At 43.6% G+C, this 19,196-nt stretch overlaps 1 protein-coding gene across 1 annotated transcript in view; it reads left to right on the top strand.

Moving 5' to 3' along the window:
- The window catches only part of LOC146338917 (neural-cadherin-like), a 136,160-nt gene that overhangs the window by 23,379 nt on the left and 93,585 nt on the right, over window positions 1–19,196 (top strand). The window contains exons 2-3 of the mRNA XM_084812882.1: window positions 16,038–16,235; window positions 18,237–18,462. Of these exons, the coding sequence (XP_084669008.1) occupies window positions 16,038–16,235; window positions 18,237–18,462 (424 nt within the window). The remainder of the gene's footprint in view (window positions 1–16,037; window positions 16,236–18,236; window positions 18,463–19,196) is intronic.

Raw genomic sequence — 19,196 nt, 5'->3', positions numbered from 1 at the left:
ATGTTCTTATGGAATGTTCTTCCCCAGGGGCTCACCTGGTGGTTGATGTCCCCTGGGTTCCAGCCGAATACATTTATTATTTTTCTGGGCTTTTAATCTGTGATGGAAACTTGTTTATAAATTGCCACTTTTATTTTGCCATTATTTTATTACTTTTCTTGTTGACTGTTTTATTTTGTAAGCTGCCCTGAAAATGTTTTTACACTGAATGGTGGGGTATATATTGATACAATAAATAAGTGAATAGAGCAGGTGTCCCCAAAATTTTTGGGTTGGTGGGAACATTTGGAATTTTGAGAGAGTGTTGTGAGCACTCTCACAAAGTGGCTTCCTCAGGGGAGGGGTTTGCCCATTCATAAAATGGCTGCCATGTTAGGCATGACTGGTCACAGAACACTCATTTCCCAGAAGGCAAACTGGTCTGGTGAGACTAAAAGAAAAGTAATTGCCCAAGAACCTAAGTCCAAGGCAGAGGTCTGAACTCCAAAAACAACACCACTCCTGAGTCAAAATAAAGATGGCTCTGGAGGGCAGCCCTTCCATTTGCAGCATACCAGTTTTAATTAGAAAGAGATCTTAAGAAATAAAATAAAATTAGTAGGGGAAGGGAGTCTGTCAGGCACCAAGAGAGGTATTTGTGGGCACACTGGTGCCCATAGGTACCATGTTGGGGACCCCAGAAATAGGGACTCTGCATGCACAGAGCCCAGTGTGTGTAGGCCCAATCCACACATGCTGGGCACCACAAAATTTGAGATCTAGAGATTGCATGGATAGGGCACAAATGTGGTGGGTTTTATGTGTGCAGGACCCTATGCAGGTGTGAAGTCAAACACTTGAACATCAGTGGAGTAGGCCAGTCTGATCCTGATCCACCAGTGCACATACTGGGCTCTTGTGAATTTAATTAATTCATTAAAACAACTTATTTACAGACCTTTTCCCTGTACTGCTCTAATCTCATTTTACCATGTCCTCTACTGTCATGGATTTCCCCCTAACCTATATACAATACTTATTGCAAATCTGTGACTTCTCTCCACGCCCATTTTATTTATAAATCATTCAATTTATATCCCACATTTTTTCCTCTTGTGAGGAACCCAAGGCGGCTTACCTGCTCCCCTCCATTTTATCCTCACAACAGCCCTGTGAGGTAGGTTAGGCAGAGGGTTAGTGACTGGCCCAAAGTCACCCAGTGAGCTTCATGGCCAAGTGGGCACTAGAACCCGGATTTCCCGAGTCCCAGTCCGACATTCTAACCAGTACACCCCACTGGCTCTCATCATATCCAAGTCTCATTAGGCAGATTGCAAGCACACTGAGAAAGTAATGTGTTAGTTCTATGTCCCCTAGAGCACTTTTGTATCTATATAAATGTTAGACTACTACAAATACTAAATATTATTATTAATTCTTGCAAACTAAGCTCCTGTTCATACTTGGTATTGTTAACCTTGGTGGTAAAACTGCAGTCACCACTGCACTATGGACTTAGAGCTTCGTTATCATATTGGTGTAAACATGGTGCCATTTACAGTAGCTGCTGTCTCAGAAAAATTAATAACTTTCCTTTAGAGTATGAATGCCTCTTTGTGACACAGGATGCAAAGATAATGGATGTAACCTGCAGAGACAGTAGTGTTAAAGGCATCATTGAGATGGGTTGATTGGTATCCAGTTGGGGCTACTTGGCCTGTCCTGTCTGCAAAGAAGAAGCCCACAGGGCAAAAGGAAGCTTATCCAGCTCTAGCTAGTCTTATCAGTTAGCGTAGTGGGTAGGATCAGGAAAGAGTTGCAGGACCTTGGATAGCTCCAAGAAGATAAATTGCTTTAGTTATGCAGGGAACACAACTGAGCCCTTATGAATACTAGGCAGGACTGCCTTTCAAATACTTGAAGATGGCTATGATATTGCCTCTTAGGGTGTCTCTACATGAGCAATTTATTGCATGCTCATGATTGGTCACACATGGAATTTTGCAGGTCCTTTACATGACATCATCAACTTCCAGGATGCCTCGCTCACATATTCCCCTTTATTGCGCTTTCAAAAAGATTGGCGATAAACTAGTAATAAAAGTTAATGGTGCCATATCGGCAGTGTATAATGCTGGCTTAGTGCCATGAACTTGCAGAGGAAGGACTTCCCTCGATTCAAACCTCAGCTGTGGATCAGAGGGAGAAGAGAGTAAAATGCCTCCCTGCAATGAAGGGAGGCAGATCTGATCCCCCACCCCACCAAGCTCAGAATCAACATCCCCTGTTGATTCAGAGCACTCCATTAAGTTTGGTGGGGCTTACTCCCCAGTACATGTGGTGAGGGTTGCAGACTTACAGCATACTCTTATGCTTACTCAGAAGTAAGTCCCACTGACGTCAATGGGGCTTACTCCCAGTTGAGTGTACCTAGGGCTGCAAGGAAACAGTACAGCACAAGTAAAGCAATGAAAGCAAGACTCTCCTCCTGCTCCCGCTCCTTTGCACACATGCCAGGGAGGGAGGGAGGCGCTTCCTCTATGCAAAGCCCGTGTCTGCTGTGTAAAGAAGCCCATCATAATCCCACAAAGAAAGTGAAAGCAGAAAGCTCCAGAAAGGATGTGGGGTTTTGGCTTAATGTAGAGACACTCTTAATCTTTTGCAGGCAAAACATAACCAGCTCTTTCCATTTTTGCTCCTAGGTCTGCAGCCCCCTCAGCAACTTTGTTGCCCTCCTCTGGACATGTTCTAATGACACAAAATGTGTGATTTAATAGCATGAGATTCTGCTTCGTTGGCTACCATTTGCAAGAATGGGGAAACTCACTTGGTGGTGTTACATCATGCATTTTGTATTACCAATGAGAGGGAGAGAACAGGTGGCAGGATGGCCGTTTTTGGCAATAGACCTATGTTGACTATAATGTCTAGTTCTAGTCAGACACTCTTGTGTTCTGTTTGTGGCTGAGAGTGTTTTGCAAAACCCAGACTGTGTAGCAATATAAGAATCTAACATCACAGCAAATTAACTTGGACATGAAAGATCAGCTGTCATCAATAATTATAGACCTTCTAGCCAGAGTAATAAATCAAAACATGTATTCTTTGTGCCAGACTCTCAGATTTATACAAGCATGCTGCTTAGTACCAAAAAGAAAAGAAAAATCTCCTGTGGCTGCAGCAGAAATTAAAGGTCAATTTCTGTTTTTAAATATTTCATCCTCCCTCTCCCTCTCTCTTTCGAGTTTTCTGTCAACAGACCTTAGCAATCTTCATGGGCCTGAAGAATCTTAAGACTAGGAATTAAAAAAAAATGATGCCCTGGAGAATAAAAACACTGTCTTTTTGATAAGCCATTTTGGTACCATAATTCTAAAGTGTGTGTGTCTTTGTCCAAGCTTATCTTTTCTATTTGGTAGAGCTCCTGACCTCCCTGCCCCTCCAGTGTGAAAGGGGGGTCATTTTGCTCTAAAGATGACATCTTTAAACACCACTTGTGAACAGTTTACCCAGTTTACAAACGATTTCTTCTGACCTTCCTCAGCTGGGTACTCAAAAGGGAGCTCTCCCTCTCCCTCTCCCGCAGACACACACACACATACACACACATCACTATCTTCACCACACATAATAAATTCACATATATGTCTGTGTATGAGAGAGTGTGCACACGTGTATACAATTAAGGGTTTAGCACTTAAAAACATAATCTGGGTAAAATTTGATATTAACTCCTTGAACCAGTTTCAAGCCACAAAGAAATTATTATTTTGATGTGCATACATGAAGGTATGCAACTGTGTGATACATGTTATAACTGACATCTCAGATGAAAGACCAACAAAAGAATGCTGTGGGGACAGGCACATATGGAGGTTTTTTGAGAAGGGTGGATGTATGTCCAATATATATGGCTGGTCCCAGCAGAGCAGTCCAAAACACTTCTGAATCTTTTTTCATTCTTTACTGTTCTCTGCCAGTCTGCAAGGGGACAGAGGATGATTGTGGAACCAGCAAAAGCAGTGACATTTACATGACAGTGACAACTGCTGCTGTTAATTCCTCTTCTTCCTCTTTTCTCTCCTCCTCCTCCTCTTCCTTTTGTACCATCAATATGCATAGGACTTTACAGGCCCCTGCTGTTGTGAGCTTAGAATGTATAAATAAGCACAGGAGAGATGGCAGAGGAATGAGAGGGAAGTGGAGGCATGGGTGGACATGGAAAGAATATACATTTATTTCTGATACTTGTACTTAAGTTTAGTTAGAGTAGGACAACACTTCTCACGCCCCCCCATCTTCTGTGGACCACTTGAAAATTGCTGGAGTCTGGGTGACCACTTAAGAAATTTTTGCTGTTCTACACATCAAAGTACATACATAACTCAAGACACCGTAGTCTTGGCTTTCTAATGTGATGGTTATGTCTGGTTTTGTGAGCAAAGTACTGTGAAGTTGGGTGTAATGTTTTTCAGTATGTAAGATCCAGCATTCATCCTGCTTCTGTTTCTAAAAGTACAGTGTTGTCAGCTTTTTACCTGAATGAAGGTTGACCACAGTTTAAGAACCTGTGAAGAACAAATCCTGCCAGACGAATCTGATCTCATTTTTTGATCAAGTAACCCCCCCTTGTGGACTGTGGGAATGCTGTAGACATAATATACCTCGACTTCAGCAAAGCTTTCGACAAAGTGCCCCATGATATCCTGATGAGCAAACTAGCTCAAAGTGGGCTAGTTGAAACAATGATCCGGTGGATCCACAGTTGGCTACAGAATTGGACTCAAAGAGTGCTTATCAATGAGATCTTCTCCAACTGGGGAGAGGTAACGAGTGGGGTACCGCAGGGCTCAGTCCTGGGCCCAGTGCTCTTCAAGTGATCTTAGAATCATAGAATCATAGACTCATAGAATAGTAGGGTTGGAAGGGGCCTACAAGGCCATCGAGTCCAACCCCTTGCTCAATGCAGGAATCCAAGTCAGAGCATCCCTGACAAATGGCTGTCCAGCCTCGTCTTGAAGGCCTCCAGTGTGGGAGAGCCCACCACCTCCCCAGGTAATTGGTTCCATTGTCGTATTGCTCTTACAGTCAGGAAGTTTTTCCTTATGTTCAGCCGGAATCTGGCTTCCTGTAACTTGAGCCCATGATTCCGTGTCCTGCACTCTGGGATGATCAAGAAGAGATCCTGGCCTTCTTCTCTGTGACAACCTTTCAAGTACTTGAAGAGTGCTATCATCTCTCCCCTCACTCTTCTCTTCTCAAGGCTAAACATGCCCAGTTCCTTCAGTCTCTCTTCATAGGGCTTTGTTTCCAGTCCCCTGATCATCTTTGTTGCCCTCCTCTGAACCCTCTCCAGTTTGTCTGCATCCTTCTTAAAGTGTGGTGCTCAGAACTGGACACAGTACTCCAGATGAGGCCTAACCAGTGCTGAGTAGAGGGGAACTAGTACTTCCCGGGATTTGGAAGCGATGCTTCTATGAATGCAGCCCAAAATAGCATTTGCCTTTTTTGCAGCCACATCACATTGTTGGCTCATATTCAGCTTGTGATCGACAACAATTCCAAGATCCTTCTCGCTTGTAGTGTGGTTGAGCCACGTATGCCCCATCTTGTAACTGTGCATTTGGTTTCTTTTTCCTAGGTGCAGAACTTGGCATTTATCCCTATTAAATGTCATTCTCTTGTTTTCTGCCCAGCACTCCAGTCTATCCAGATCACTTTGAATTTTGTTTCTATCTTCCAAAGTATTAGCTATCTCTCCCAATTTTGTGTCATCTGAAGATATGATCAGCATTCCCTGCACCTCCTCCTCCAAGTCATTCATAAAAATGTTGAAGAGCACTGGGCCCAGGACTGAGCCCTGCGGTACCCCACTCGTTACCTCTCCCCAGTTTGAGAAGTTCCCATTGATAAGCACTCTTTGAGTCCAATTCTGTAGCCAACTGTGGATCCACCGGATCGTTGTTTCATCTAGCCCACTTTGAGCTGGCTTATTTATTTATTTATTTATTTATTTATTTCTATACCGCCCAATAGCCGAAGCTCTCTGGGCAGTTCACAAAAATTTGCTAGTTTGCTCATCAGGATATCATGGGGCACTTTGTCGAAAGCTTTGCTGAAGTCGAGGTATATGATGTCTACAGCATTCCCACGGTCTACAAGGGAGGTTACTTGATCAAAAAATGAGATCAGATTCGTCTGGCAGGACTTGTTTTTGACAAATCCATGTTGGCTTCGAGTAATCACGGCATTGTTGTCAAGGTGCTTCCAGATGGATTGCTTTATGATCTGCTCCAGAATTTTCCCAGGGATTGATGTCAGACTGACTGGTCTGTAGTTCCCAGGTTCCTCCTTTTTACCCTTTTTGAAGATAGGGACAACGTTAGCCCTCCTCCAGTCATCTGGCACTTCCCCCGTCCTCCATGATTTCTCAAAGAGAATAGACAGCGGTTCTGAGAGTTCTTCTGCCAGTTCCTTTATGACTCTAGGATGCAGTTCATCTGGCCCTGGAGATTTGAACTCATCCAAAGTAATGAGGTGTTCCTTGACCATATGCCTGTCGATCTCAGGCTGCAATCCTGCCCCTTCAGCCTGTACTTCACCTTTGCCAGGGGGGTCATAGACCCTCTTTTGGGAGAAGACTGAGCCAAAGTAGGAATTGAGCACCTCTACCTTTTCTTTGTCATCTGTTATCGTTTTGCCATCCTTATTTCATAGCTGAACTACCATTTCTTTCCTCTGCCTTTTACTGTGCACGTAGCTGAAGAAAGCCTTTTTGTTGTTTTTAACATCCCTTGCTAACATCAGGTCATTCTCAGCTTTAGCCTTCCTGACGCCATCCCTGCAATTCTGTGCTATCTGCCTGTACTCTTCCTTTGTTACTTGGCCTTCTTTCCACTTCCTATATGTGTCCTTTTTTGTTTTCAGGTCATCCCTAAGCTTTTTGTGAAGCCACATTGGCTTCTTCTGTTGTCTTCCACCTTTTCTTCTTGTTGGAATTGCTTGTGATTGTGCCTTGAGAATTTCCTTTTTTAAAAGCTTCCACCCATCTTGGACTCCTTTTCTCGCTAGCATCGCTTGCCATGGGACCTTACTGATCATTGTTCTGAGTTTATGAAAATCAGCTTTCCTAAAATCCAGGAAACGCGTTTGACTACACTCGGCTTTTGCTTCCCTTAGAACCAAGAACTCAAATACAACATGGGCGCTTTCCCCCAGAGTTCCTGTAACTGCTACTTTATCCACTAAGTCATCTCTGTTGGTTAGGATCAAGTCAAGGATAGCCGATCCTCTAGTTCCTTCCTCTACTTTCTGTAGGAGGAAGTTATCCGCCACACAAGTCAGGAATTTCCTGGAGGGGCCATGTTTTGCCGAATTTGTCTCCCAACAAATATCGGGGAAATTGAAGTCCCCCATTACTACTACATCATGCTTCCTTAAAACATTGGCTGTTTGCTTTTCAAAAGTTTCATCCTTGTCTTCTCCTTGATTGGGTGGCCGGTAGTAGACTCCGACCACCAGGTTCCTTTTATTCTTTGCTCCATTTATTTCAACCCAGATGCTCTCGATATCTTGATAGGCTGGAGCACTGGGCCGAAAACAACAGAATGAAATTTAATAGGGATAAATGCCAAGTTCTGTACCTAGGAAGAAGAAACCAAATGCACAGTTACAAGATGGGGGATACGTGGCTCAACAACACTACAAGTGAGAAGGGCCTTGGAATTGTTGTAGATCACAAGCTGAATATGAGCTAACAATGTGATGTGGCTGCAAAAAAGGCCAATGCTCTTTTGGGCTGCATTAATAGAAGCATAGCTTCCAAATCCCGGGAAGTACTAGTTCCCCTCTACTCAGCACTGGTTAGGCCTCATCTGGAGTACTGTGTGCAGTTCTGGGCACCACATTTTAAGAAGGTTGCAGACAAACTGGAAAGGGTTCAGAGGAGGGCAACAAAGATGATCAGGGGACTGGAAACAAAGCCCTATGAAGAGAGACTGAAGGAACTGGGCATGTTTAGCCTTGTGAAGAGAAGACTGAGGGGAGATATGATAGTGCTCTTCAAGTACTTGAAAGGTTGTCACAGAGAGGAAGGCCAGGATCTCTTCTCACTCATCCCAGAGTACAGGACACGGAATAATGGGCTCAAGTGACAGGAAGCCAGATTCCGGCTGAACATCAGGAAAAACTTCCTGACTGTTAGAGCAATATGGCAATGGAACCAAATACCTAGGGAGGTAGTGGGCTCTCCCACACTGGAGGCATTCAAGACAAGGCTGGACAGTCATCTGTCAGGGATGCTCTGACTTGGATTCCTGCATTGAGCAGGGGGTTGGACTCGATGGCCTTGTAGGCCCCTTCCAACCCCACTATTCTATGATTCTATGATTCTAACCTTGGGGTAAGGCTTGGGGACTAAGGACTTCATGGATTCATGGAAAGGATGTTATGGAAACGATGTTATGGAAAGGATGTTATGGATTCATGGAGAGGAGACAGTTCCAGGAATAAGATCAAGGGAGAAAACGTGGCGTTACTTGAAGGAACAGGGAACCTTTGATTGGCTGAGGGTAGCGGAACCGAAGGAGGCAATGGCGTGAGCAACTAGAGCTAGAGGACCTGTGAATCCTGCAAGACTTGGTCCCTGCTTCCTTGGTTCATTCCACCTGGCTTGGGAGGGTGGGGCCCTGACTCACTCCAGCTACAAAGGTTGCTGCCCCTGTGGCTATTTTTGCTATTTGGATGTGTTTATTTCTCCTTTGCTTGACTTTAGCATAATTCAGATTGGATTGTTTAATCCTAGTGCATATTTATTAATATGAGGTGCTTTTATGTATGTGATTATTTAAATCTTGTTATGATTTGTAACTCTTAATTATTTAGAAAGGTTGCTGTATTTTATGGTGTGATTTTTTAAAAAATGTTGCTGTAAGCTGCTTTGACCATGATTTTACCATGGAAAAGTGGCTTACAAATAAATAATTACAATGAGCAGGCATCTATGGGAGGGACTATAGCTGAATGGGAGATTTCATGCTTTGTACGCAGAAGGTTCCAGGTTCAGTCCTTGACATCTTCAGTTGAAAGGATCAGTGAGCAGGTGATATCGAAAGACACTCTGCCCGAAGAACCTCTCAAAATTCCAAATGTGCTCACCAACCTCCCAAAAGTAACCAAACAAGGGCAAACTCCCTGTGTGTGGGGAAAAGATGCTCTCAAGGCAACACCTACCTCCCCACATGGACACACACACCAAAAGAAAAGAGATGTTCTTCTGGGGGAATGCCAGATGACACAGCAGTTGTCGTTATATGAGAAAGGGAAAAGGAGGTTACAGATTCCTCTCTTGAAATTTTATCAAGTTTATCCCAAATTGATAGTGAAATTTATGCAAAAGATCTCCTGTTGCACACATTGGAATTACAGCTAGGGAATGTTTTCTTACCTCCAATTTTGGACACCTGTGTGGGAGAGGAAGATAAATCTTTCATGTAAATTGCTTTGTTTTGGAAACTGATTTGCCAGTTTGTTCGAAGCCAGTATTCCATTTCAACTCCTGTATTTGTTGTGATGACCAGTTTTGCATACAAGCAGGATGCTTTGCAGAATTATTTCACAGTTGTTTTGTTTGTTTGAGCGTATCCAAACTGGGGCCTTTGAATTAACCAGCACTAATGAAGGCCATTTGAAACAGCTGCTGGTACATCCTATGCAAAATGGCCTGTTCGTGTAAGGGTTAGGAAATTCCTTAGCATACTGCCCTGCCCCACTTCATATCCATGTTACATCCCCGCATTACTGTCCATGTTAGTCTCTGCATCACTTTCTTGGTCCTCTGGCAAGCTGTTGTTGGCTTATGCTTCACCAGGCACTGTGAAATTTGTTTCCACAACTTGTCTGGTCACATTTGTAGGCCTCAGTGCAGAAATGTGCAGCCCTGCCTAGTCCTTCTACTGCAGTTCTTAACTGCAGTGGGTTGTGCAGGAGCAAGCCAAAAATGTCACCGTAACAGTTCATAGGAAACAGGTCCAAATTAACAAATAGCTGTAGCATGCTACAGTGCTGGAGGGTAGCCCAATGCTGATCTTCTGGCTAGTGTATTTTCCATAATTGTTTACATAATTTATGCCATGCTTTTCCTACTGCAGCTGATACTTCAAAGAGAATTAAAATAAGTTAAGCAATAAAACGTGCATGCACAAAACCATGTCTTTCATTAAAATGTCCCATTTTATCTGCAAGTGGGTGAAGAGTGTTCACGTCCTGACACATATCCAGCTTAGCGTTCTTGAAAAATTCTGTCCATTTCAAAATATTGTTACATGGTGGTGGTACTGGTGGGCAGGAGATCTTGTTCTAAGCTGGAGGGAAATTTAAAACACTGGCTTCTGTGGTGTAGTGGTGAAGAGGCTGATTAGGACTGGGAACATAAGACCATGAGACCATAAGAAGAACCATTCTGGATCACACCAAGGGTCCATCTAGTCCAGCATCCTTTTCATACAGTGGCCAACCAGCTGCTTATGGGAAACCCGCAAGGTGCAGCAGCACCCTCCCACCCATGTTCCCCAGGAACTGGTGTACACAGGCATACTGCCTCTGATACTGGGGGTAGCATATAGCCATGAGGACTAGTAGCCACTTCTTATGTTCCCAGTCCTAATCAGCCACATTACCACTACACCACGTGAGCCAGCGTTTAAATTTCCCTCTAGCTTAGAACAAGATGTTCTACCCACCAGTACCATCACCATGTAACGATATTTTGAAGTGGGCAGAATTTTTAGTCCCAGGTTCAAATCCCTACTCAGCCTTGAACTCACAGGGTGACCTTGGGCCACTCAGTGGACCTGTTCACATGTCATAACAGCCCACCATAGCTTAATTTACCTGTGGGGCTGTCGAGTTGTGCCAGGCACTTGCAGACATCATTTTTGTGTGCCCATGGGTGCCCGTCTTTCTGTGGCTTTCTGTCTTATGAGACCCAGGCAGCAGGGGTTGTTTGAAGGTTAGACCCTAAAACAATCCGTAGGTTATTTGAGGGTTGTGTAACCCTCAAACAACCCCTGCCACCTGGGTTCACATGACATGACAAGCCATGGCAAGCTGGGTGTCTGCAGGCACCTGACATGATGCAACAGCCCCAGTGGGTAAATTAAGCCCCAGTGGGTTGTTACGTTGTGTGATCCAGGCTTCTAGCTCTCATCCAGGCCCACATCACAGGGTTGTCGTGAAGATAAAATGGGGGTGGGAAGAATCATGTATGCTGCCTTGGAGGAAAGGTGGGATATAAATGAAAAAAATAAACCATAACTTGAGGTGAGGGATGTACAGATTTCACAGATTGTCAGGTGCCTTTCATTCTGTCATCCACTCATTGGCAAAATTGGATTCCCCCGCCATTCCCCAAATTTGCGCAAATCCACAGTTGCAAGAATGCACAAATCCACCCAAAATGCACATTTTCATGCTTTAGCCTAGGGGGGAAATGCACATTTTCAGCCAGTGTTTTTTAATTTTATGTGTTTTTCTACAACTAAATTTGTGTAAAATTCCGGAAAGTAAAAAAAAACCAGTTCGCAAGTCCACAGAATCCATGCAACTTGGGAAAAGCTGGGCCACAGGTCGGATTCATAGAAATTTGAACTCATTTGATTGAATTACAGATTTCTCCAACATACCTACTTGCGTACTACTTATGGATGGACCTAAAACCCCTTAAAAACAGGTTTCATATTAATTTAACTGTTACAGCTTCCTAGAAAGCCACATCAACTGTACTCTGGGAGTTTCAGTCTTATGAGAGAGGGGTGATGGGACTACATTTTGACAGAGATCTTGAGAACTCTGACAGAGCTACAGAATTCCTTAGAGGGAAGCCATGATGGCTAAATTGGGTTAGGACTGTAGTGCGTGTGCCTTCACTATGAGGAGCGGAATGACACGCTCCTGTTATTGTGGCTGATTTCAAGAGTAGAATTTAAAAGCCAAAGAAGTGTGTCTCAGAGATGAGAGAACACTCGTCTATTCTCCTCAAAAACTGTCAGGGATTTGCAAGCAGTGTTTGCAATCAGTCATAGCAGACTGTTTGTGAACCCCTGATGGTTTTCAAGGCAAACAGCTTCTTTAACTCTGCCTGTTGAAATCAACAAAGATGTGATGATTCTTCATTGGTTTCAATAAGCACATTTAAATAGGCTGAGGAAAGGAAATTCCGTTTCAAGTCCAACAAAGAGTTAAAGAAACCTCCACTGGACTTGAAATGGGTTGCAAGCATTTAAGCAGGTGTGTGTGTCACATTTTCTAACTACCCCTTTTTGAATGCCCACTCTGTGAGTGTGTGTCTTTGTCCTGTGCTTTACGCAATTGTCCATAACGTTGCAGAGTATGTCACACAATGACAGTCATACTCCAGAACTACAGGAGTGTTTGCCCACGTTTGACACAAAACTTGCCACCATATTCAAATGCACACAGACATGCACATGCGCGCGCGTGCACACACACACACACACACACACACGTAGTGGTGTTCTGTCCTAATTTGCAAAGGCAGGCAGAGCTACATTGCATGCATATGCCAACTTTGCTGTCCTTGCTAGTCATTCTACTTTTCCAGCTCTCCTCTTAACCTCTGGATCCTGAGATCCACATGGGAAACAATCAAAATTTGGCAGTCCATAGATAATCAGTCTAGTCTGGAAACTGGATTTTTTCCTTAGCTACATAAAGTTTACCTTTCACTCTCACTTGCCATGTGAATCTGGGGAAACTTTCAATGTCATCCAGAAATATATACATGTTTAGCTTGTGGAATGCAAAGTGTTCAAATGGGCCCACATTCACTAGCAAATATATCTTGCATTTTACAAGCTGGAGGCTGCAATCTTGTGCACAGTTTCCTAGGAGTAAGCTCCACTGAACACAATGAGACTTACTTCTGAGAAAACATCCGTAGGCCTGTGCTGTTAAATACATTCCTGGTTGCCACTGAAATCCCCATTAACTCGTTACAAGGATTGTTGAAGAGTGTGGAGGAGAAAGCCCCTTTTTGTGTGTGGAAGGATGTTCAGGAGAAAGTATGGCTTTTCTCATTTTGTGATTAACGTTCCAAACTTCCCCTGAAAAAAATCACCTTACAAGTCACAGATAAGGATTTTAAAAATCATTCTGAACTGGGAACTGGATTTTGTCCTTAGTTGCGCAGATTTTAAGTCCTATGCTTGTGTGGTTGATCTGATTTCACCATGGTATGAATGGCATAATTGCTTGAGTTCTGTGAATACCAGTGGAATGGCACTTATTTTTAGGAAGGACAGAAAGTACTTAATGGTTGTGTAAAAGGTTAATACTTTGGAATCTGTACTAAATTTGGCATAGTTAATCGCTGCACCAGGGCACCAGGATAGTACATGCTAAACTTGCTACTTGCTGTGAGACATCCCAACAAACCTTTGCAATCTGACATGTTGTACAGATCCTGGGTGGATAAACAAAGGGACAACAGAAAATGACTATATCCACAGTAAAAACATGGTATACAAAGTAGAGTCAAGATTATTTCTTCTTTTCAGTAATATGGGAGCTGGTGGAGAATGAAAGCAAGTGTGTACAATTATACTGCTTGCCCGAAAAGTGCTTCAGGGATATTATAGTACCACAAGAAGATTATACTGTTTATGAGATAAGTGTATGTGACAAAGGTTTAAATTTAGAGTGCTCCATGTACTTGATTGTTCAGTTAATGGGGTGATCTTTTAAGTGCCCTAAGAGTGCTATTTCTATACAGTACATTTGTAATCACACGTCGTTCGGCTAGAATGCAGCAGCAATTTTGGACATTGTGATTTCGAGCAGTTCTTAGAATGGCAGATGGTCAATGAACTGAGAAATGATCCAAGAGGGTAGCAGATGTCCTGAGACCATTTTTAGCAATTCTGGGTTAAACTGAGGGCCAATTTAAACATTGCAGTCTCCTTGTGGAGGGCACCGAATGCCACTTCTACATGGCAGCTGTAACATATGAAAGCTCTTTTACTACATGCCCCTCATCCCAGTTGTTTGTGGCTATCTCCACAGCAGTACTGGCTACTGCCATGGATGCAAGTCGCTGGCATAGAGGGGACACAGAGGTTAAAATGAGCTGAAGAAGAGCCAGTGGCATCTGGTATTCTCAGAAGCTCTTAACTGACTTCTGATGTGATTTTATCAATAGTAGGAAGTCTTCAGATTAATGGGCTTCACGTTTCCATAGAGACAATTAGGTAGGCTGACCATACGTATCATTTTAAATGGGACAGCACGGTTTTTTTCATATTTCCCGACCGTCCTGTCATTGTAATATAAATGTCAATTTTGTCCCATTTTTAATTTTTTGTAAAAAACAACACATTTATCATAAGGCTCTGTGCTAATCAATGTGTGCAGTAAAACTACTAGTGTGACGAAAGAGGAAGTTCCATTTACTGTATCCAGTCAGGGCCAGGCTTCTTGAGCTAGTGACGATCAGACGCTGCCCCCTTGCTTGTCTGCAGTGGCGGGGAATTCAAGAGGCGGTCACTAAGCCCCATTCAGCGTGTGGGAGCCAGGAGGGTGAGTCTTACTGTTATTTCTAGTATCATTCCGTTATTTTCTGTTATGAACGGTATATGGTCAAAGGAGAAATCCAGATTAAGTGTTGAGACAATGAGGGCTATGTTAGTTGTAAAACAAAATTGTGACATGGAGTGTGAGAAATTTTATGATAAGGTGTTGAAAGACAGAAATTTGCTGCATAAGATTACTTCATCAGAGAAATATTCATGGTACGATCGTGGTGAAATACAGTCCCCCTCTATGTCTACCTAAATTTTTGTATGAGTTCTGTCAATGAAGAATAATTGTTAGCTGAATATGTTCATGTAATAAAACTTTAGTTATCGTCTTACTTTTTCATGAATACAGAATATTACATAACCCCGTCCCATTTTTGTCATCCCAATATCCCGTTTTTGTCTCAAGGAAATATAGTCAGCCTACAATTAGGCCTAGTTCTCACCGAGGTGGTGAACCTGTTTTGGGCTAAAGGTAGGGGGTCATGTGATTGAATGCCTGTGTATAAAACATTCCCAGCACAAAGAAAACCAATATGTCTGTGGGAATGGGTGGGTACTAGCCTATCTTCCCTGACACACTAGTTTTTGTGTGTGTGTGTGGATTAAAAAAAACTAAAATACGTGAAAGCACTCTATTACAAGAATCATCACCTGTAGTATGAAGTCAGGCCCAGCACTAGCATGCAGTATCCTCAGGCAGTTGTCAGGGCCTTCGTAGGGTTTATTGCACTGATGTTTGCCGGCTCTTCCACACCCCAGGAGGACTGAGTGAGCTCCAGGGATCACAGTTTAGGTGGTGGCCAACATTTTGTTTTCCTCACAGGGCTCCGAACACTGTGTGTGTGTGTGTGTGTGTGTAATGTGTGTGAGAGAGAGGGGGTTGCCAGTGAGGGCCAACATTTTTTTGTGGAGGCCACCATTTTGTTATTCCTATAGTGCTACAGGATGATGCAACATCCATGACACTGTGGGAAAAACAAAATGGCAGACACCGCAGGCTCTGCTGTACTGTGTAGCACAGCCACCCCTACTCACATCAGCAAAAGCATATTGCTTAAGGCTCCCTCAGTCCTGAAGCCAGTCCTGTAGAAAGCCCAGACAAAGGTTTACAACATCTTGCTGAGAACCAGGCCGCAATGAAATGTGAATGAACCCAAATAGTAAAGATTTGTGGTGAAATCCTGTGCAACTCCTCTTTTCTTTTGGCTTACAGATGTTTTGGCCTACAACTGCCGTAATACCACACCATTGGCTATGCTGGCTAGGGCTGATGGGAGTTGTAGGCCAAAATGTCTGGAGGGCCACAAGTTGCCCACTCCTGGTATAGATAGTGGCAATTAATATCTCAGGATAACTACAATGAAATAATAACTTCTCAATTTTGATTTTGTAATAGCAAAGGTAGTTTTGTTGCCTTGCTATTCTTGCTAAGAGTTGCTTCTCCTTTTCCCTATTATACAACAGGAAAGAATTGGTACCTTGTGCATTTAGAACTTACAGTGACAGATGTGAATGACAATGTCCCTGAATGGATCATGGAACCCTTTCCCTACTTAGCCACAGTTTCACCTGAAGCCACAGCAGGTACTAAAGTATACAAGCTCTTGGCTAAGGATCAAGATGATGAAGAAAAAGGAGCTATTGAATATTTTCTTGTGGAAGGTAAATGCATCTTTTAAAAACACAGATGTCATAAATCTGTATCTATATGTATTTGTTTATTTGAGCCTGTGGAAAGCCACTGCCAGTCAGAATAGACAATATTGGGCTAGTTGAGGGGTGAGTAACCTCAGGCCCAAAGCCAAATCTGGCCTTCCTGGGTTCCCAGTCCGTCTCTCTAGGGTTCCCAGATGGCCCCGCTTCCTTTTCCTGCCCCCCCTTCCCCAACCATCAGTTATTTGGTGCTTTCCAAGATTTTGTGGAGTTTCCCCCCATTTTAAAAGGTTGAAATGCCTCTCCTAAAGCTTAGTTACTGTCAGGGTGGAAACTGAGCCCAGAGAGCCTCAGAGCAGTTCGGATTCTGAGGAGGAACAGTTATCCGTGGGAGAGGGGCCAGCTCACCCCTCACAGGCTCAGCACCTGGCAGAGATTCCTCCTGCCAGCATTCCAGAGATAGAGAGCAACCTGGGTAGTGAGGGAATGCGGGAGGGGGGCTTCTAAGACGCTCGACGCAGATGCAAAGAGCGACGAGTGATGGAGGGCGCGGAAAGGAGGCGTAGCGCCTGTTTGGCACGCAAGCAACAGCCGCCTCCCATGGACCCAAGGGAAAGAGGGAGGATCTCTCCCTAGCCCATAAGTTCTGGGTCTTCAAGTGACTCTCTTTCAAACGGGGATCCACTGACTACTTGAAACTTAGGCTACCCTGCTGTTCCTTGCTTTAGTCGTTAGTGATTAGCATCTGAAAGAGTCATTAAGTTGTAAAAGGATTAAAGCTTTGAAAAAGAAATCCTTTCGCCTGTGTCTTGAGTTGGCTATTAGAATCGACTGGGAGAAGCCGCCAGAGCACTCCTGACAGTTACAGGCAGTAAGGGCTTTAAGCAAAAACATGTGGGTGTTTTTTGGACCCACCCCTTTGCCTTTTGTCCCACGCATCACTGGAATGTGACCCTCAAAAGCTTCTCCAAAACAGAATTTGGCCTTCAGGCTGAAAGAGGTTCTGCACCCTGGGTTAGATGGCCCCACAACCTCACCCTCTATACGGCAGCTTCATATGTATTCAATCAATTTACAGTCTCCATTGTGAGGAATGTATTTGGGCGTTATCCCTCACATACTATTGCAGGAGAGTGGGGCACCACCCCTGCCACTCCCCCTACTGTCCATGTCAGCGGGGGCATGTCTGTAGAGGGAAGCGTGCTACAACACATAGGGTCCCCTCATGATTTAATACAATGCATGGTTTTTAACTTGTTTTATTGTGTGACCCACCTTGAGAAATCTTTGGGTTCACACAACACGCTAACCCACACACAGTGTTTGAGTATGGGTTGTAGAAGTATCATGGGTTATTGTGTTGTCTGAACACAGTGCATTTCCCTCAGGGTGGCTTATTAACCATGCAGTATGGCTTTTTTTTTTTTTTTTGAACAAGCCACCTTGAGAACCCATGATTTGTTGTGGGATTGTTCAGGGTGGTTATCAAGCCACATTGCATGGTTAACAAGCCACCGTGTGGAAAACGTTCTGTGTTCAGACAATACGATAAACCACCCTGTTGAAAACATGCTGCGTTCAAACAGCACGATAACCCACAGTTCAACAACAACCCACACTCAACCACTGAATGTGGATTAGCATGTTGTGTGAACCCAGCCTTATTATAGGGTGGCATAAAAATAAATTAAATAAAAAATAAATAAAACAAATCCTTAGAGGAGGCTCCTCTCTCGAGACACATGGGGGCACGGGAGGCATTGGACACAGCCTCACTCTCCTCCTCATGTGATTGTTAATCATATGAGGGGATAAAGCCTGAACAGGGATCTTATTTTGTTTGCGTGTGACATGAGAAATAATGCCCGAATAGGGCTGAGCTTTTGCTCTTAAAACATGGTGGCTGAGCTGTACCCTTCAAATCCCAATAATATTTTGAACACTGATCACCTTTAACATCTTAAGGGGTGAGTAGCAGGGGCTTGGACCTTGATGTTTGCATCTTTGTAGGTGGAGAAGATAGATTTGAAGTTGAAAAGGACACTGGCTGGATCAGAACGACAGGCTTGCCTCTGGTGAAGGAGAGGGAATATATGCTGACTGTGCTAGCTGCTGACAAACCTGGTCAGCAAGGTTCTCCTGCATCCGTTTCTGTGGTTGCTGGGTGTCGAGCACCACAGTTTGCCAACACGTCATATGCTGTTTATGTTCCTGAAAATACGCTACTGGGAGAATCGTGCGTACCATCCATCCATCCATTACATTTCTGCACCACCCAGTAGCCAAAGCTCTTCACAACGTGATAAAACTTAATATAAAATCTTTAATATACAAAATTTAAAACAGTTTTAAACAGTTAAAACCCATTAACAATAAAACTACCAGGACCCGATAAAAAACTTGTATCCATTCCCAGGCATTTGATGGCATATGATGGGCCACTGAATGCATTGGTCAAATTGTTTAAGGTGGTCACTGTTTACTTGTTTTATGGGGTGGTTGTATTTTAATGGATAAATGTTGTAGCTGTTTTAAATGTTGTAGTTTATTGTAAGCTGCCCTGAGTCTTATTTTTTGAGAAAGGTGTCTAAGAAATCAGCAGCAGCAGCAGCAGCAGCCTGGCATTTGCCCCGGAGTCCTGACAAGTCCCACGTGCACTGATGTCTGTGTTTGAAAGACTGAGTCAGGGAGCTGCCATTTTAATTTCCCACAATACCCCAGAATGACCCTATGTCCAGGGCACTGTGGGAAATAAAATGGCAGCTCCCAGTCACCTGATCAAAGCACTGTTGCAGTTATACCGGTAAGGGCTCACAGACATAGGCCCACTAGAGTGTACTTTGCTGAATGCTGCCAGAGCGGAGGGAAAGTTATGTCTCTTCACCTTGAATCCTTCTCCTATTCCTCAATTAATTAATCACGTTTTCTAAATTAATCCACCAAATATTGTCCAGAAGCCATTAGCTTTCA

This window comes from Heloderma suspectum, chromosome 8 (assembly GCF_057233095.1).
Source record: "Heloderma suspectum isolate Gila_16-S chromosome 8, 16-S_ref, whole genome shotgun sequence".
NCBI classification, from domain to species: domain Eukaryota; kingdom Metazoa; phylum Chordata; class Lepidosauria; order Squamata; family Helodermatidae; genus Heloderma; species Heloderma suspectum.
Note: the sequence above shows the minus strand (reverse complement) of the source record. Positions and strands in the feature narration are given on the sequence as shown.